Raw genomic sequence first — 20,487 nt, forward strand, 5'->3', positions numbered from 1 at the left:
GGTGTTTTAACAGTTAGTTTATTAGTGTTTATAAGTGACTTTGGTGTTTTTAACAGTTAGTTTGTTAGTGTTTATAAGTGACTTTGGTGTTTTTAACAGTTAATTTGTTAGTGTTTATGTGACTTTGGTGTTTTTAACAGTTAGTTTGTTAGTGTTTATAAGTGACTTTGGTGTTTTTAACAGTTAGTTTGTTAGTGTTTTTATGTGACTTTGGTGTTTTTAACAGTTAGTTTGTTAGTGTTTTTATGTGACTTTGGTGTTTTTAACAGTTAGTTTGTTAGTGTTTATATGTGACTTTGGTGTTTAACAGTTAGTTTGTTAGTGTTTATAAGTGACTTTGGTGTTTAACAGTTAGTTTGTTAGTGTTTATAAGTGACTTTGGTGTTTTTAACAGTTAGTTTGTTAGTGTTTATAAGTGACTTTGGTGTTTTTAACAGTTAGTTTGTTAGTGTTTATAAGTGACTTTGGTGTTTAACAGTTAGTTTGTTAGTGTTTATAAGTGACTTTGGTGTTTTTAACAGTTAGTTTGTTAGTGTTTATAAGTGACTTTGGTGTTTTTAACAGTTAATTTGTTAGTGTTTATATGTGACTTTGGTGTTTTTAACAGTTAGTTTGTTAGTGTTTATAAGTGACTTTGGTGTTTTTAACAGTTATTTTGTTAGTGTTTATATGTGACTTTGGTGTTTAACAGTTAGTTTGTTAGTGTTTATATGTGACTTTGGTGTTTAACAGTTATTTTGTTAGTGTTTATATGTGACTTTGGTGTTTTTAACAGTTAGTTTGTTAGTGTTTATAAGTGACTTTGGTGTTTTTAACAGTTAGTTTGTTAGTGTTTATAAGTGACTTTGGTGTTTTTAACAGTTATTTTGTTAGTGTTTATAAGTGACTTTGGTGTTTTTAACATAGTTTGTTAGTGTTTATAAGTGACTTTGGTGTTTTTAACAGTTAGTTTGTTAGTGTTTATAAGTGACTTTGGTGTTTTTAACAGTTATTTTGTTAGTGTTTATATGTGACTTTGGTGTGTTTAACAGTTAGTTTGTTAGTGTTTATAAGTGACTTTGGTGTTTTTAACAGTTAGTTTGTTAGTGTTTATAAGTGACTTTGGTGTTTTTAACAGTTATTTTGTTAGTGTTTATAAGTGACTTTGGTGTTTTTAACAGTTAGTTTGTTAGTGTTTATAAGTGACTTTGGTGTTTTTAACAGTTATTTTGTTAGTGTTTATATGTGACTTTGGTGTGTTTAACAGTTAGTTTGTTAGTGTTTATAAGTGACTTTGGTGTTTTTAACAGTTAGTTTGTTAGTGTTTATAAGTGACTTTGGTGTTTTTAACAGTTATTTTGTTAGTGTTTATATGTGACTTTGGTGTTTTTAACAGTTATTTTGTTAGTGTTTATATGTGACTTTGGTGTTTTTAACAGTTAGTTTGTTAGTGTTTATATGTGACTTTGGTGTTTTTAACAGTTAGTTTGTTAGTGTTTATAAGTGACTTTGGTGTTTTTAACAGTTAGTTTGTTAGTGTTTATATGTGACTTTGGTGTTTTTAACAGTTAGTTTGTTAGTGTTTATAAGTGACTTTGGTGTTTTTAACAGTTAGTTTGTTAGTGTTTATATGTGACTTTGGTGTTTTTAACAGTTAGTTTGTTAGTGTTTATAAGTGACTTTGGTGTTTTTAACAGTTATTTTGTTAGTGTTTATAAGTGACTTTGGTGTTTTTAACAGTTTGTTAGTGTTTATATGTGACTTTGGTGTTTAACAGTTAGTTTGTTAGTGTTTATATGTGACTTTGGTGTTTAACAGTTAGTTTGTTAGTGTTTATATGTGACTTTGGTGTTTTTAACAGTTAGTTTGTTAGTGTTTATAAGTGACTTTGGTGTTTAACAGTTATTTTGTTAGTGTTTATAAGTGACTTTGGTGTTTTTAACAGTTTGTTAGTGTTTATATGTGACTTTGGTGTTTAACAGTTAGTTTGTTAGTGTTTATATGTGACTTTGGTGTTTAACAGTTAGTTTGTTAGTGTTTATATGTGACTTTGGTGTTTAACAGTTAGTTTGTTAGTGTTTATATGTGACTTTGGTGTTTTTAACAGTTAGTGTGAATCCAACACATTATTCATTCAACACACAATAATACAAACGCACTAACCGATTGAGGCAGCAGTAGATCTCTCCTGTGCTCTGTGAGGTAAAATGACTGTTTTCTGTCAATGGAGTCTGGTGCGTTTGAATAGTGTGATAACGATCTTCCAGGTCCATCTCTGTATGGATCCTTTCTGTAATGTTGACAGACACTTAAAATAAAATAACAATCTGAGCCTGTATTTTGAGCCATATTTTGATCGGGCCCAATGGCCCCGAAGGATTACATTACAGCTGTTACAGCACATTTGCTGCCTGTTCATTTCCGCCGGCAGAAGGAATCTACTGGACCAAGTCCAAAAGTTTTTGTATCTATTAGTCATTTCGAGCCCAAAATAGTTTCTAAAGACCAGAGTTGAGCTTTAAAGTTTCAGGTTTTAGTGCTTATTAATATTAACGTGTAGAGATAGCGGGTGCAGGTGCAGTGTTTGCTACATGTGTGCACACTGCAGTGTGTTTTTACTGCATGCTGTTGATGTGTGGATGCCAGCTGGGGCTTGTGCTCAGGAATGCATTAGATGTGTTGCTCCCTGTCTAAGTCAGAGTAAAGTCATTTCTTTATTGCCAGTGGAACAGAATGATTCAGAAACCCCCGGAAATAAAACAGATGCAATAGGTTTGTGCGAGGAATATATAGATAAAAAATAACACTGGCAATCTGTGCAGCTGCAGCAAGGTTTGTGGGAACACTTGAGAACTTTACATAATGCATGAAGCAGCATATGATTTATAGCCAAGTGAAGGTGTTGTGTACAGGCTGATGCACACCTCTCCTTTTCTCCGCTAGGAAAAGAGCCTGACCTCTGCTAGATCAATGTGTGAGCTTAACCTGTCTTGTCAGAGCAGTGAGCCCATTTCTTGTAGGTCATGTTCATGTTCACACATTAACACTCAGCATTCAGGCTGTTGGAGGGCAGAGGGGAAAGATAAAGCATAGCCTGAGGGTTTGGGGTGGTATTTTCGTTTGATGCTCTACTTTTCAGTTTGAAATGTGGATGTTTTTGAGGATTGAAGACGTTTTCCGTAACATCCCTCATTATTCACTCTGTCTGGATGGGATTTCTGTGTGATGGGTGTGTTTTACCCCCAAGAAAGGCAAAGTAATTAACACCAGTGAGTCCAAATTCTCCCTCTCCTTCCTACTAACACTCAAGAGGTGTATTGAGCGATCACGTCTGTGGACTGGGGGGGATTGTTGTTGTGAGAGGTTTCCTTAAAGAAGATCAGAATTGAATCCTCTCTCACTCCATTTAGCTTTTCCTCCCCAGCTTGTCTTTGTTGTTGGCATTTGTGAAGAACTGGAAAGGTTGCGGGTGAAATCCACAGTGCTGACAGTGACCGGCAAAAGTTTCAACGCGTCCCACAGCAACGCCTAATCTTCACGCGTGGTTGCGTCAGCACACTCTTAAGGCAAAGAAAGGAGAGCGAGGCTGAAATCAGAAAATATGCATTGTTATTTGCAGTCAGATAAAAACAAGAGGTGCCTCTGCCCTTTACTTATGTAGAGTCACAAAACCACAATGTAAAAATATTTTATTGTCCTGCAGTCAAGATGTTTTGTTCGCCATATTGGCTGGATATTTTGTGTTTAATATATCTTAGCTTTTATATTTGTATTTATTTATTATTTCAGCACAGTGCACAGCGGTGGGGGGGTCACAGCAAAAAGGTTGGAATCCGCCAGCCGACTGGTTTGGAGTTTGAAGCTTGAATCCTCCTTGAGGAGTCTCCATGTTCTCCCTGTGCTTGTGTTCGTACTGCGACTTTCTAACCACAGTCCAAAGACATGCAGGTTAGGTTAACTGGTCACTCTACTCTAACTGGAGGGTTAGCGACCAGTCCAGGACAATGGACTTCAACCCATAACCAAGTAGTATTGGTGCCTAAACCTAACCGAGCTGTGACAGAAAACTGATAATAATAAAAGAACACTGAAATATATAAGTTTACAAATAAATCCATGTAGTTTACTGTTGGTCTTACATGAGATTTGAGCCCCGTTCTCCTTGTTAGAAGTCCTGTAATTAAATCAGTCAACCACCAGACCAGATTGGGTACAAATACACATTCTGTGTTTTATTTTCACGGCTCAATTAATGTGTAAGCAGCATTTTACTGTTGAAGCTGGAGCCATTTCTGAATAATGATATGTTTTATCTAATGAGATGCAGCACTTGAGTACTAGTAGTAGTAAGTTTCTACCACTGCTTGTGTGTGTGTGCGCAGAAAGTGACAACATTAGGCTTCTTTATGACTGAGGCTGTTTTAAGCAACTCAGATGATTTTTAAAGAGTTTGGAGAATTTTCAACGACTCCAAACGCTTGAATTCCCTGGAAAGAGGATCCATCCAAGAATGTTCACCCTCATCAAAATACCAGCGAAAGGTTGCGGTTTAATGGCAGCAGAAGAAGGAGACGGAGAAGCAGGCGCTCCCCTGCACACAGACGCTGGCTGCTTTAACAGAAGACGAACCCAGAGCCCATTCTTTTGCATCAAACAGGTGGGACGAGGGAAACCGACTCCAGGGAGAACGTGTGAAGATAAGGGGAGCGGAGAGAAACAGAAGGTAAATGTGGCAAACAAGGAGGCGCGCATGTGTCTGGAGAATAGAGAATGAGGGCGGTTGTCTTCACACATCACCGGCAATTGTGTATTTTGTCACATCAAATTTGATGCAAGACCTGTCTGCGATTGGCCGTGTCTCTTGCCACTCGTGGCCGCAGTTGCACAAGCCGGTGATGTTGTGTGCATGAAGGCCAGCCCTCCTCCCTCTCAGGGTGCTATAAATAGGGGGAGAGAAGCCTCGGGCTCTCAGTGTAATGAGATTAAACCAAACCAGCTTCAGCTCCCAGTGTTTTATTGAGCTTTATTTCAGTTTTCATCCTGCATTTCAATATGCATAAGGAAGATATTGAGTGAGCTGCTCCTGCGTGCTAGACCGAGCCCGTGTAGGAACATTATGTGAACATAATGTGAAAGACTTGTGTTAGTATGTGTGTAATGTCCTCATTCTACACCCTGCAGGGCATGGAGCATCTCCTAAAGATGTGTTCATGATGATGGTAAAGTGTTTGTCACCGTTGTGTTGTGCCCTCACGAAGCTCCAGTAGCTATAGCTTTGTATTGTCACGCTTGTGCTGTGAGACTTACGCAGAATTAATGACAGATATTACATTTAATTGGGACTAACTCCTGTTTGGGCTTCTACACTCAACATCTGCAAATATTAAAAACAAAATACTTGTTTGGAATATGGAGCGTGGCTGCTGGAAAAGCAATTACAAAGAAACCCATCTACACACCCCATTTATAGAGGACTGGTATAACATTATTTGTGATATTCTTTTTAATGGAAAGAATCACCTTCTTCCTGAGGCTACAGTAAATTAAATTTGAGGAACTTTGGGAGAAATGACCCAAATTTCTAAACACCCAATGCTCTATTTGTTGTGTTCTACAATCACACTGTTAAAAGCTAAAAAAGATGGATCACTCTGTAAAAGGTATTAAACTGATGACGACTGTGTAAAACTACAAAGATAATGTAAAAAAGAAAAAGACCAACATAAAAGGAAATCTTTAGTTCCTCACTTTGCTGTCTGACTTTTCCAGCTGTTACCACAGTCTGCCTGTGAGGCCTGTCGGCTGCTGCCAGTGGAAAAGTGATAGTGAACCGCAGTGCACGAGGATCGGGCAACGCTATTGTTGGATCAGTGCGAGGCAGACAGAGAGCCGCACTGGCACGGCCACTGTGGCTGAGCATGTGCTCGTGCGAACGCTTTTGTGAGACGGAAAGTGTCTGAGGACACGCAGAGTGGGAGACATCCATTCTGTTTGGACATACTGCTGATTCTCACAGCTCATATTCCCACACTGTGACGTTTCCCAACGGTCTGCTAGACTCCGGCTGCCTTCTCTACCTCAGGCCTCATTACCCGATCACAGCTTCTTCCTCCATCATTTTGCCATCAGTTAGGGAGCACTTGGCTCCCTGGGCTCAGTCGATTCTCTGCTGGTTCCCATTAGTAGGGATAACATAGCATTATCAACATCATCCACACCTTCAAAACCCATCATAAGAACCTAAGAATACCCTGAATCTGCTAAGTGAAGCATCATTTGAGTCCCAAAGTTATAAAAATATACCGTTTCTGTTGTTTTTCTAGTTTTGAGAGTCTTAACTATATTATATCAAGATTTTAGAAGTGCATGTTACTTTTAAGCCTTTCAAAATACACATTTTAAGATTTCATGTCCTTTGGGGGGGTACAGTGGGACTCACTTCTGTGAGAACTGAGCGAGGCAGGAAATATTTTGTTGAAAAGTACAGAAGGAGAGTCAGACATCAGGCTGTTGGGAGATGAGCAGACAGAAAGCCGGGTGGTAGAGCATGTTTTAAATTTTGTTTTATATTTGTTTCCAAAATTCATCAGATGAGAAAGATTTGAAAAGAGAATTAGAAAATAGAAATAGTTCTTTGCAATGTTTTTTTTCTATGCATGTCCATTACAAGGGACAAAGATCTGTTTCTTACATCCCAATGACCTAAATGATGGAATTAAATCTAAATATCATAACCGTTTATCTTCGGAGGATAAGATCACAATCATAGGTGGTTACAGAAGCAGGAGCAAAGCTTCTCTGCTTCCATAACAGAGCTGACACAGTAATGCATACGAGTAAAAACAACATCCAGATCTCGGCTGACTCATTTCTTCGCTTATATTTAGCTTAGGTAATTGGGCAGGACGTGACTTTCGGTCAGATCTGGTGTGACAGAATAAAGCCGGACAGATGGTGAAAAGTTCAGGCTGCTGAAGTGACGACGAGCGCATTTGAACATTTTTGGAGTCTAAAATGACTGTTTTCATATGCTTTAAAGGAATATGAAGAGAACATGAGGGACACACTGAATGACATCAGGATAAAAAATTACAGACTGACTCATCAGACGAGCACGCTGCATTCACTGCCCGGCTGCAAGGCACCGGCCCCGAGGCTCTTTCAGGACAAATGAATCCACGCAGATAAGCCTGCCTTCTCCCCACTAATGATATCTAACTGCTATCTAGGATAATCACACTGATGTTCTTATTGTTCTCTCACTAACATGATTCTCCTAGTTAACGCCTATTATAACAGCACTATAATTGGAGTTCAGTTTGGCTAATTGTCCTTTATGGTATTCAATTTAAGCTGAATTTTATCTCCGGGGACGTATTTTTCCTAAATATGAAATAGTCATCTTTTAATTTTGCAAAAGCGGTAACATCATTCATCTTCTTATAGGTATAGCTATTAATTATATTATGGTATGCATCGTGTTATCATTTAAAGCAGCTATAATTGATACTGTTGCTGTAACAGTGGATAAAATGACAGAAGGAGCTGTTTGACAGAGAATTATTACCAAACTCTGCAGTTTAAAGTAGCCCTGAGAAGTTTTACAGCTCATTCTAGCTCCTAGTTTTGGTTTCTGGTCTGGAACTCGGCTGTTTTTCTCTTTGATAGTGTTGTTTTCAGCCACAGCAGGCAGCTCTAAAAAACAGCTTCACGCCACCTTCCCGGTCACATTCATCAATCGGAGCTTTCCTTTTAAATCAGCTGCTTACAGTGCAGCACTCCCATGGGTTTAAACATGAAGCACAATACAGCAGGATGCACAAGAGGGAACCAATTCACTGGTGAACTGAACTTTTGTTCAGCCATGCCGTGAATGCATTACAGGACAATTCAGAGCACCAAGCTAAATGGACCATTTCACTGTATTCAAATCAACCTCGTACGCTTTTCTCCCTCAGCTGCTCCCTGCCCAGCATTTGTTTTTGCACCACATTATATCAGTAATTATCTATCATTCCAGGGTAGGATGCAGCCAACCGTCTTTGTGCTGGGCAATATGGATGACGAATTGGATGCCAAGACTGCTTATTAGTCTGCATTTCACTTCTCGATTAAAGATGATGGAATTTGCAATTACAAAGAGGATATGGAGATTTTCAGCTCATGAAACATAGATAGATAGATGGATAGATGGATGGATAGATAGATAGATAGATAGATAGATAGATAGATAGATAGCCAAGAGGGGCAGACTGTGTGAAAAGGGAAAGATGGAGGGAAAGATAGTGAGATGGTGAGGAGGAACAGAGACACAGTGACACAAAGGTAGCTCTGGATGACTCACTCTCTCTCTCTCTCTCTCTCTCTCTCTCTCTCTCTAGTCTGGATTAAAATAAAAGAGGCCCAGCAGCCCCAGCCTGCAGAGAGGGAGTTACGCGCTCCATCTCAGAGATAGGGTGATGTGCTAAAAATACCACTCCTTGTGTGGGCTTTTTGGGGGAGGGAGGGGGTACCACGGCGTGGGGAGGGAGGTTTATGGATTTGGTGGTACAGTAGCGGCGCCAGTGCTATCACTACTTTTACACAGTCGAGCTCGATCGCATCTCCAGCCGCTCTCATCCTTTTTCTTCTCTGCTCCACCGTGTGCACTAATTGGGTTTTGTAAGAGCGGTTTTACTTTCTAGGAATGCTGGTGACTGTGATTAAAGTCTAGTTCATTAAGCAGAATTCAGCCGGCTATCGCTTTTATTTTGATGACCCCCACTTCCCCTCTCCATCGCACCCCCCTCTGCCAGCCCAGAAACTCAAATCAATATTATTTTATTGCTCTCTCTGCTGCAGAACAGTTACTCCCCGCGTTGTGGAGTTTGTCTCTCAACTCCTAATTTATCTGGATGCAAGTGGAAGGAAACCAAGCAGAGCACCAGTTGAACACGTCTCTCCATCTGTCATCTCTCAGGACGCTTCTCTGTGTCAGCTGATCCATCTGTTTCAGCCTCAGTCTCCACAACAGCAGAGGGGAGGAGAAATACAGTGGAGCTCCCGTAAAACAAACCTACAAGGTGCTTTTTGAGAGGAACAACGCTCATTAAACAAATAGTTCCTCTGGTTCGCCCCCTGATGTTTGGGAATGCTTGTTATAAAAAGAGCTGGGAGTAACGATTCTTAAATACGTACCTTTAACACTAAACAGCCGCTGGGGTCACAAGGGAGAATTTTTGCACATATAAAAGGGTGGGGAGCTCTGTGTGTGCTCAGACTCAGTTGCATTTAATTGTTTTGCATGTGGCTGGAGTTGGAAAGGAGAGAAAGTGAGACAATCTGACATCAGGGAAACAGAAAATAATACAAGCTGTGCTGCTCCTGATGCCCCGTGTCTAATATATGCTGCAAAAGTGTAGCAGACAACAGCGAAAAGTGTGTGCAGAGATACAGTGCAGATAGAAGAAGAGGTTTTTAATTCCTTTGGCTTGACTCCAAGTCAATGACTGGAAGGTTAAAGGGTATCTGAGGGTGTTTTGGGTAAAGATTTGCAGCTACAGCAGGAAAATGATCCTGGACACCAAATTCATTCTAATGTGCAAACAGTGAAATCATTTTGACTGGGCAGGTCAGTCATCTGACCTCAGTCCAACTGAGCATGTGTTCGACTTCCTGCAGACCAGATTGAAGGCAAAGAGGCCGCAAACAGGCAAGAAGTGAACATGGCCACAGCGCAGGCCTGGCAGAGCAGATTAAAACGCTCTGATGGCTGCAAGAGATTTGCATCCAAATGTTGATTATGATGACTCTGTATTCTGGCTTGTTTTGCTTCCTGTCCCCTTGAATTTGGAGCCTATGTCTGATAGACAGGCAACATTTATCTTGTTAGCGTGGCTCCGTCTATTTCCAGAAAATGTGCACTTCGGCTACACAGTCCAAACATGTAGCTGACACCTATTATAATAAAACTTTCTTCTTTCCTCTGTAAGTACAAAGTACGGCAAACATGGTCAAAGACAAGTGTGGCAAGGCTTTCAAGGCTGAATGCACCGCAGTCATCACTGGTCCTAAAGAAGCACACTGCAATGAAACTATGCAGCTACTTATTCTTAAAGTCAAATCCAGCCACATCTGAATCATTTACAACCATGTGTCTATTGTATAAATGGCACTGGCACATCTGATGTCGCTTCCGGTTATTCCAGTTGTGATTTAAACCTCACAGTCACTGTTTCAAGTCAAATTCAACGTGCAGAACCATCACAACAAAAATGTGTGAATGACCTATGATACCTTCTCACTCCACTGCATTGGTGCAGTTTAAAATGTGACTCACATCAGTGTGCAGAGGGCCCTGTCACAAAGCTGCGCCTAAGCAGAGTTGAGAGTCGAGCAACCCGCGAAGCGGCGACAGACGGAGTCGGCCTCCACCTGAGGAGAGACTCCTGTGAGCGTTTGGGAGTTCAGAGATGTGCTGACGGTGATGTAAAGTGACGGGCGCCTCTGGTGGGTTTCGAAGAATACATAGCGTAAGACAGTCCAGGGAGCAGCAGAGCCCGACATCCTCAGGTGGAGGAAAACGCTGGGCTAAGAGCCAGGTGGAATTTATTTTGTACAGTGCATTAATAGATTAAGAGGGCTGGTGGTGGCTGTTCCTTCACACTGTGGAGGGCCTGTTGCTCTGCGAAATAAAGGCTGATCATAAAATAAATCCCTTTCCTGTGGCATTTGCCAGGTGTGTGTGTGATTGCGGCCAATCCTCCTCTGAGAGGCATGTGCCCTGAACTGGCAGAGGCTGAGGCCGGCTCCCCGTGTTCGGCCCGCCCGGAGTCGGGTTTGTGATCCTGCGCGCAGGATAATCTGCTGTAATCCCCGACTGTGTGATCTGACCACAGTGCGGTGGAGAGACGGACGGGTGGGAGAGGCTACATGTGGAGCAGACAGTTGGGGGGGTGAACAAGGGAGGGGCAGCGGACGGAGCAGGGTTGAGGGAGGTCAAGGCCACTGCTCTGTAAAACCAGATGTCTTCTTCAAACAGAAATCACCAAACACGCACATCCTGTGTTTTGTCTGTTTGGTCATTAGTTGTTTTAATGTAACACTGTTGAACCTAAGATATCGAAGCAGCAAACGACTGCTCAGTCATCTTCACAAGAGTTTTGAGCCAGATTTGCTTTCCAGTTGCATCAGGACTCTCCAGACACAGTAATGAGAACAGCGTTTCTCATATTGTGCATCAGTCCAGTGTCAGCACTGGAATATGGATCTTGCTGCAGCTCTGGTGATTTATAAACTGAGAGTGTGGAGGTACGGGCTGAAGTGGATTTGAATTTTCATCAGGGTTAGCATTGTTTTCATTTTTATCAGAGAAAATATCTGTGACTCATCTGAGATGCATGCATGAAAGGACTCATAACAAGCCGTCATGCCACTGTATTCAAACTGGATAAAGGAAGGGTTACAACATATGAATGCTGGGATGTAAGTATAAGATGATGATGTTTCCTCGCTGACATAATGCGATGATGTTAGTTTACAAGAGGCCACGCAGCCTCAGGACCTGGAATGATTGTGATAACTAGAAATTGTATCTAATTACACTAAGTTGGTGGTAAAAGATGAGCTGATTTCACCAACAATCAGATTTTGCAGACTAACCAACCTGCCACTGTCACACTGGCAGCCTTGTCACAGGTTTCTCCAAATGTTTACCCCCGCTCTGCTCCAGTGCCTTGTATTTTCTCCTCCTCCGTCTATGTCATTGCATTACTCTCATCCCGGCTCTGTGAAGCCCCAATGGCCAGATGCTCTCTCTTTACCCATGTGGCGTGGCGCCAGCTCTCTCCCTTCAGAGCTTCTGCCTCTTGTGCATCCTACTGTAAATGTCGGCATGCCGTGCCGCTGTCTTTCTTTCTCTTTTGTGATTGCCTGAGAGGCACAAAGGGCAAGCTGAGGCAAGCGGAGATGACAAGCCCGTTCTGGACATGTCATTTGAGATGTGTCAGTTACGGGTATGCCGTCCTAAAAGCACGCCCCAGCCTGAGAGCCTAATGTGCTCGATAGATCTGCGGATGATTCAATCGCCGCAGCAGAGTACAGCTGTGATTATATGGTCAGCCTATAAAAGTAGCACCCTTTCCCAATTTGCAAGTCCCCACTTCTCATCCCTTCAACTCCCCTCACTGCCGCCCCCACACTGGTAGCAATCAGCCAGGTGCTAAATGCCTGGGTGAGGCACAGCTCATGGGTGGGTGAGGAGGGAGGGAGGGAGGGGGGGTTGAAATTGCACGTGGAAATAAGCATCTGTGCTTGCTTGGCAGAAGAGGAAGCGGGGGCAGGAAATAACTGTCATTCTCCAGTGAGGCTGGGAGTACGAACTGTGTGTGTGTGTTGTGGAGAGAGAGAGAGAGAGAGAGAGAGAGGGTGATGGACTCAGGCAGGTTAATCATTAACTTAGTGAACTGAGGAGAATGAAGAAAAAAGGAGGCTGTTGGGCTGGGAGTGTATTTTCTCTTTTTTTTTTTCTTCTTTCAAAATGAATGAGGGCTGGCTCATCCCCCCAGAGAGGCCTGATTAACAGCAGCATACAGTGTGATGAAGGGAAAGGAGAGCTGACACCGACCACACTGTTGGGAAAATGCTGATATGGCAGCAGCTATCCCCGGCCAGGGGCCTCCCCGTGATGATTGTTAATGAATAATCGATGGTGAGAGAGGGTCAATGAAGGGGATGTATGTAAATCTCCTCTACACTCTCATATAGACTTATAGGTTTAATTAAACTAATCGCCGCATTGACTCGGGGCTCCAAAGCCCTTTGAAGCCTGCCGTACTAATGACATGAAATCAAGCTCCCTCTTTTGTTGCAGAAATGTGTGCAGAGAAGAAAGAAAAAGAAGCGCTGCTGCAGAACAGCCCAATTTTCCCGGCTTATTCTGCACACAAGGAACTCTCTGTAAGAAGATGCATAGTGCTAATTTAATAACTTGACTAATGCTACTGCCAGTAATACCTGTGTATAGCATTTATCTACCAAAAGACATTTCAGCTCCATGTTACATAGCTGCTGCTCATGAGCTTTACATTTTCCATGTCAGTGACCAAATCTGTCGTCAGGCGAAATGAACCAGATTCACATTGTCGTAAATGACCGTCAGAGTGGCCCGGCACAGCATTTCTGTATCACTGTTTGTTTTGTTAGTTACATTATGAAGGCTGTTGCTTTTATTTTGAAGGAGTAACACTGGAAGGAAAGCAGTGTGTCTCCCAAAAGAAAGAAAAGGTCAGATTTTTTTGTTTGGTTTATGTCTTTCATAATGACTTCAATACTGAATGACACCAAAATGTTTTTTTAATAGTTTGTCTGAGTTTGAAATGAAGCAGGAGAAACTGCTGTATTATCCTAATATAGTCTTTTATAATAAACAGTGAAATGCAGCATAATAAAACTGCTCTTCCTCATACTAACAAATATAATCTAACCTAGGGTGGGATCGTACGTCCACAGACAGACTGAAAGGACGCTCATCAACACCTATTTCTTTATTTTCTTTTCTATATAATGTCGTAACAACTCTTTGCATTGAAATTTGGGCTCCTAATAGCTGAAAAGCAACATGATATTCTTATTTTTTGCAATTAAACCGGCAAAAAACTTACATTTACCACCAGTCATATTATGACACAGCAGCTGCTCTCATCTATTCTTTGGTTAAATTAAACTTTGTAGTGCAATGCAGTGTTACTAAAGTAGATTTGACACTAAATGCAGTATATAAAGTGACACATGCTTTAATGATGCATACGTGATTGTGCATTTTTCTTTAATTGTGGCTAAAATGGTGAATAAATTTTTAGGCTAAATAAGCTGACCTATAGCCCTCTAGTAGAGATAGTACTAGTACTTCCTGACTGTGTTTAAATTTAATTTAAATTTAATTAATCAATCTTGGGTTTATAATAGAAGATCTTGGAGTTATGGTTGAATGCTACCAGAAGATTATGGTGATGCATGGACGTTAAAGGACGGTAAACATTTGGTTTCCTCACAGTTGTTAACATATCCACTCCACTGTGAGGCGGCTCAGGTAGAGATGGCAGCTTTAACGTGCTCCTCTCCTCTCTGACACAGACGGTTGGTTATGTTCCATAAGAAGGAGTCACCCGGTTGGCACAAATCCCAATCCCCCTGAAACCTCTGATCATCTTGTCATTGTCCGCAGTGATACACTCCAGGGACTCTGCTTTCACATAATGAAAGCAAAATAGCTGCCCACAGCCCGGCTTATAATCAGCCTGCGTGCAGCATGCGTGTGTGTGTTCATGCGTCTTTTTGCCTTTTTATAGTATTTGAGTGAAAACAAAAGAGCTTTAGCATTAATGCTCATGCTGATGTGAGCTTAAGTGCACCATGGGGGTGTGTTTTTGCCAGCGTGTGTCCACATATATGTGTGTGTGTGTGTGTGTGTCCACGTGTGTGCATGAGTCACTCTGAGAGGTTTCACCAGCTATTATTGAGCTGGGACTCTGTATTTAGCAGGAGAAAGAATAATTGTCTCTTCATCAGCTCTCCAGAGATTACAATAGTAACTGTCATGTGAGTTACAATTCTTGACATTTTCCCCAAATCCTCCTTTGAAAGGCGCTGTTCAAACTGCATGTGAGGCCTTTTCATGAGTGACTTTCCAAGACGAGCTCCACCATCCACCCCCTGTGCATCCTAAACAGACGATACCTCTACCAGGAGAAGAAGGGAGCGCGCAGACAGGCTCAGAGGGAAAAACGGTGAACTACTGAACGTGTAGAGGCAGGAGGAGAGGAGGAAACAGCCTGACAACTCATCTTATCGGCTGTGTTCTTCTGTGTGCTCGGGCTTTAAGCTGCTCGCTGAAAGGAGGAACACTGAATTCGTGCAGCAGGTTTTCCTTGCCTTTTTTTTTTTTTTTTTGCTAGCTGTTCTTGCAGAAAGAGGCTGAGGAAGAAAAAAAAAACCCAGACACTATTCACAAGTCATCTCATTTGTGCTCTCATGTGTGAGGAGTATTCAAATTGTGACACAAAGTTTGACTATCTTTTGTCAGCTGCAAATAAACACAGAAATGAAGTCTGTCACACAGACAAGTCTTTCTCTCTCTCTCACACACACACACACACACACACACACACAGATTAAAAAATGTCCAATCTGTACTCCAAACACTGACAAAAGGTTAGCTCTGCTACCGACAACAAAAAGCGTCTGGAGTGAGTTTCCACTCAGACAAGCAGAAATTAAGAATTAGATTTAATGAAGAATCGACAGCATGTGTTGCTGTAGAGGAAAGGCAGAGTTATATCTGCAGCACAGGAGATATAATTATAATGAAATAGAAGAGGTAATAGAAAATAAAAACAAGATAACAGAGAGTAAGACAGGTATAAAATTACAAGACTTAAAGTTACAGTGCAGTGCAAGAGATGAAATTTAATGGTGATTTAATCTCATGAACTTCAGAAGCATCAACCTGCGAACGTTACACATAAAAAAAATGGTTAGTTTTTGTGTTATTGTACGTTACACAAATATTGTTTCGCATCCGAACTTTAAAACACCAAAGTCACACAACACCATAAACACAGTAACTGATCGAAGCAGTTAGTTTGTGGCAGACCAGCAACTACTGTGTAAAATTACTGCTTTTGTCAATGGAATCTGGTGGCTCTAAAATGAACAATATAACAGCTGTTTGTGGTTAAACCAGAAGGATCTTCCAGGTCTCTCTCTGCAGGGATCCTTTCCATAATGCTGTCACACACTTAGAATAACACTCTGAGCACTTTTAGTGGACCTACTTTGTAGCTGCTTCACTGCCCGCTCTCAGCCAGTGGAGGCGATCTACTGGACCAAAATATATAAAAATAGGGCCCAGGTTTGAAGAGAGCAGATACCTAAGAACCTTTAACTGGTTTGTTTATGTCAAAAGTTAAGTTTGAGAGTAATATACTAATAAGAAAGTGACTATCTGTAAGTTTAATTTCATCTTATTCTGGAGTATTAGACAGTGCTACAGGAAGCAGTGCCATGATCACCGAGAACCTCTCGTGTAATACTGTGTTAAGTTGCTCACCACTTCCTTCGTTCTCTCTTCAAAAGGAAATTACCACACTTGGAACAGTGCTGTTTCCAAATGCCGTTTTGGTAATGCGGAGGTTAATGAGGGAGCTGCAATGCTGTTAATCAATACCTCCTGTTATGAAAGCAATAAATGACACCTCAGGAAGTGTGAGCAAACCTGATACCTGCAGCTGTGCAATAACTCCAACGTGGTTTTTATCAACACTGCAGTCAAATATTTCTGTGTTTTGAGGTGCAGTGTGTTAAAAAAAGAGAGAAGAGAGCCGTGTACTGTTTGAGGAACCACGGAAGTGTGAAAATAAAAAACATAGTTAGTTGTGGACGACCTAATGCACCTTGTTTGAGAGCTATTCCATGGTCTAATTGTTGCTCGTGGAGAACATAAGTATCAAATATGTCTGCACACATCTAAAGGCCAAGGAAAGTGCTGCTGGTGAGCAAGGCTGTTGATGTCAAAATACAAAATGTTTTGGGCGCAAACCTTGCACGCTCTTTAGTGGAACATGTAAACATTTACACAGGGCTGACTCAATCCCTTTTCCCCTCACTTTTTTTTCTCTCTTTTCTCCTCCTCTTCCTGGGTTGTTTTTCTATCTTCTCTTCAAATCCTTATTACACCGCCTCTGTGTGTTGCTCTGTTCTAGCGCCCTTCTTCTGTTGCTCTTGCTGATCAGCCTTCCTGTTGCTGCAGAGGAACTGTGTGCAGAGAGATAAGGATAGTGAGAGCACATGCTTGCATTAGGGAGGCGGGGGGGGGGGGAGGAGAGAAAAAGTAACAGATACAACGTGAAGGAGCAAAAGGCTGTCTAATTAGGAAATTAGCAGAGATCATCGCAGGTCTCTCACTTGTTTTCGCAGCCTCGGGTGTCTCAGGGGTTGTGAATGTGAGACAGCAGCCTCAGCAACCTGCAGACCAGATGGGGACACGGGTCCAGTTTGTCCCAGCTGCAGCAGTGGGGCTCAAACAGAGCTGAGGAGGTGAAATATCAGAAGAGAAGAGGAATATCTACTCTGGGAGGCCTTTGGCGCTGAAGAACAGACAAACCTCGCACAGGCGAGGATAAAGGAAGCCTGTGCAAATCCACGGAACAAACTGAGGATGTGAAAAGGGGTGAACTGGAGTTTAAGCATCCAGACTCCCGAGGATCACAGCGCAGGAGATACATGTTGATGCACTTTGACTCCTCTGGCATGAGACACGTGGGAGAGCAGGTCTAAAAGGGGGATCAGGCCTTGTTATTAGATCTGGCTCTGGATTGAGGACAGTTTCTGCCACGCATGGCAGGTGCTGCGGTTCTGTCTGCCTGAGACGTGAGTCGACGCGCTAAAAAGTCGATGAGGGGGACTGCGTGGGAGGGAGAGCCAGCCAAACAGAGTGAGACAGCCAGGTTTAAGTGGAGGCTGGGGGAGTTTTCTTTAACTGGTCGGCTCCAGCAGGGCCAGAGCTGGCAGCGATGAGTCAGAGGAAGCTGACACGACAGCTGAGATTGGTGGAGGGTCTTGAGGGTCCACCTCCTGCGCCCCACCTCACCTCACCTGTGTCGCCGGTGGGCTCGGCTCTGTTTCGGAGAATGAAACTGAACCGCAGTATTCAGGAGCGCAGACGCTCTTCTCACTGCATTTACAGGTACAGCTCTCCAAAACACTCATCTGTAGCCTGACCCAAACCTCACTGACCTCTCTATTAGAAAAAGAAGCTGTAATGATCTCTTATTGTTCTGCATCAGTTCAGGTGAGGTGTGAGCATCATACACATTTGTGCAAATGTATATTAAGAGGATTTCAGGCTAAATTATTCCATGCACACACTCAAATACCCTTAGTCAGATGGATTAGATTGTGGGAAGCGCTGATTTCAGAGTGCAGAAGTCTTATAATTACTCTCAAAGTCTGCAGAAAAAATAAAACGGGGATTAGTGCATGCAGCTTGCAGAGGGCCCCCCTGGCAGACATTCATGATGTGTTTTTCACAACTGGGGAAACTTGTTTAATGTTAATTTGATCTGTTGCCATTTTCACAAAGCCTTCTGGGGGGGAGGAGTGGCTGCTAATTGGCCAATTTAGGAGTCAATTCCAAAAATACCGCACTTCATGCTTCAAGTCAAACTGAAAACCGCTCACGACTGCATTGACGACGAAAGTTTGAGATGTTCAGGAGATTAAAGTTACCCAACATTAAAAAATAGGTGCTGCAGCTACACTGCATCCTGCTTACCTATCTGCCCCTGTCATCCCAACATTTGACTGTGACCTGAAACCTGAAAGTGATAATTATAGAGTCAAATCATTACACATTATGGAAATCTTGGCTTGTGGCTTATTACCACATTGGTGTCTGTACTGTGCAAAATTGTGCTTCATTTTCTTGCCATATGATGGCAAACTCTAAAACCCTACTGACTTTACAGCACTGACTTTATCTTTAATCTCAGAAAGTTGGTCTGAGGAGTTCTGTGGAAGGCTGCTGGAGGATAAAGTCACGGCGGGCAGCCAAGAACCCGGAGAAAGGACACAAACAAAGAAAAGAGATCTTCAGATATTTCAAAATGAAAATACTTGATTTGCAAACGCAGGCAGGCAGGCTGGTGCAGGTAGAAACTAAGACAAAGGCACAAAAACACAGGAACAAACCACAAGGGCTGAAACAGCCTGGGAACATTTGGGTTTGTATAAGCAGTGACTCGACTGATGAGGAAAGTGAAGGCAGGTGAAGACAAGTAAAATACACCCAAAGGAAGGAAGTAAAGTAACAGATACAAGAGCAGATGAGACGACTACAAAATAAAACATAACCAGGGAAGTGAGAGCCAAAGTGTCGACTCGTCTTAAATGTCCTTAGAAAGGCTAATAAAGGCTTCAGGACTGCAGGTGCTGGTGGAAAACAGATGAGTGTGAGCTGAGAGGCGCGTCGCCGTGTCCCCTTGGGCTAAGCTCGTCTTTCAATGGATGTGGCAGATTAGATTCAGCCTTGTGTCTTGGGTTCACAGTTAATCAGAGATGTGCTGTCCTGATGCTGTGCAGACAGATGCTGTGTTTCGTCCCCAAAAAGCAGAAGAGAGACTTCGATTTACACGACTTTAAAAGCCAGCAGCAATCATTGCCACGGTATCTTTGGCTTGGATGTTATGTATCTACCATCTGCTTTGTCTTTTCCTTTTGTTGCTTTTGTCAATATGTGCATGTTAGTGGTCTTTGTTGCTAAAATCTGCATCCAAACAAAAACTCTGGGTAGCTCACATCGCTTCAGACAGACAGCTTCGGCCCAGAGAGGAGCTGCGGCTGATGTGGCTCATTTTGCTCACTTAAACATGACTTGCTCAGTAGAGTGTAATTCTCAGGGCGGCCCGGTGGCAGTCTGCCAATCCAACGGCCCCACCGAGTCACAGCTGCATGGGCTCATGCTGCAGCGTCTGTCACATCTCTCTTTCTTCAGAAAGCAGAACCACTAAAGGAGGACAGACTCCATCGCTGTTTAATCTTCTTCTTCTTTTTTTTTCTTTTTTCTTTTGGGAGAGCAACATGTATTACAATACCTGAGAATAACAGCAGTGTTATTTCCCCTGCCGTCCACCGATTTTTAGAACTTTATAGATTTTGGGAGAGGTAGCAGCAATTAAAAAGAATATCAAGGGGGAAAATACAATAAAATCAATGAGGTTTGCAAGAACATTGCAAGGTTATTCATTCGAAACTTTCACAAAATCTGTCTGTAAGGGCTTTACATATTTGACCCACTTGGTTATTCAAATTTACTGAACACGTTTCTGGAGATGAAGATAAAAAGTCATCTTTTCCAAAACATGAATACTATTTACGATATGAATCCACTCCTGTATTGTATATTGAGTGCTTCTGTACAAGCAGAAGTCAAAATAGGAAGCAAACATGCATCAGGTTGCCTGGAAATCAGCACTTTTGCAAGGGCAGACCAGGGTCCTATCAGGGTTTTGGCTTTCGGAGTCTCCAACATCTGGCAACCCGTCCAGGAAAATGTGCTTTCTGCTTTGGCGTGGTAGCAGATTTAAGTCTAATCTTGTGTCTACTTGTTGCAGCAGCAGAGAGACAAACAAGCTAAACTACATGATGTAAACCCACTGTCCTCCCTGTCTTCTCTAACCCTACAGCTTCGATTCAGAGAATGGTCCCTCGCCAGGCCGCAGTCCCATGGATTCGCAGGCGAGTCCTGGGTTGGTGCTCCACCCTTCTTTCCCCCAGAGCCAGCGCAGGGAGTCCTTCCTGTACCGCTCCGACTCAGACTACGACACGTCCCCCAAAACCATGTCACGTAACTCCTCCATCAACAGTGAGGGGTAAGCATGAAGACACACATGTACATACACCACGGTGACGGCACATCATCCCAATCAACACAGCGGTGGTTATGATTGTAATTATGCATACATTATGCTAATG

General features: G+C 42.3%; 1 protein-coding gene and 1 long non-coding RNA gene across 3 annotated transcripts in view; both read left to right on the forward strand.

Moving 5' to 3' along the window:
- Positions 1-20,487, forward strand: part of pde4a (phosphodiesterase 4A, cAMP-specific) — a 47,163-nt gene that overhangs the window by 10,153 nt on the left and 16,523 nt on the right. Inside the window, exons 1-2 of one of the 2 annotated variants that reach the window (XM_070848635.1) lie at positions 16,768-17,701; positions 20,199-20,384. In XM_070848635.1, coding sequence (XP_070704736.1) covers positions 17,529-17,701; positions 20,199-20,384 — 359 coding nt within the window. In that variant the 5' untranslated portion in view covers positions 16,768-17,528. Of the gene's footprint in view, positions 1-16,767; positions 17,702-20,198; positions 20,385-20,487 lie in introns of those variants that run through there. The other variant, XM_070848634.1, reaches the window with a different exon arrangement.
- Positions 11,320-14,922, forward strand: LOC139217310 (uncharacterized). The gene is made up of 3 exons (XR_011585601.1): positions 11,320-11,442; positions 12,830-12,915; positions 14,602-14,922. It is a non-coding gene; the product is annotated as an uncharacterized lncRNA (long non-coding RNA).

This window comes from Pempheris klunzingeri, chromosome 17 (assembly GCF_042242105.1).
Source record: "Pempheris klunzingeri isolate RE-2024b chromosome 17, fPemKlu1.hap1, whole genome shotgun sequence".
NCBI lineage: Eukaryota > Metazoa > Chordata > Actinopteri > Acropomatiformes > Pempheridae > Pempheris > Pempheris klunzingeri.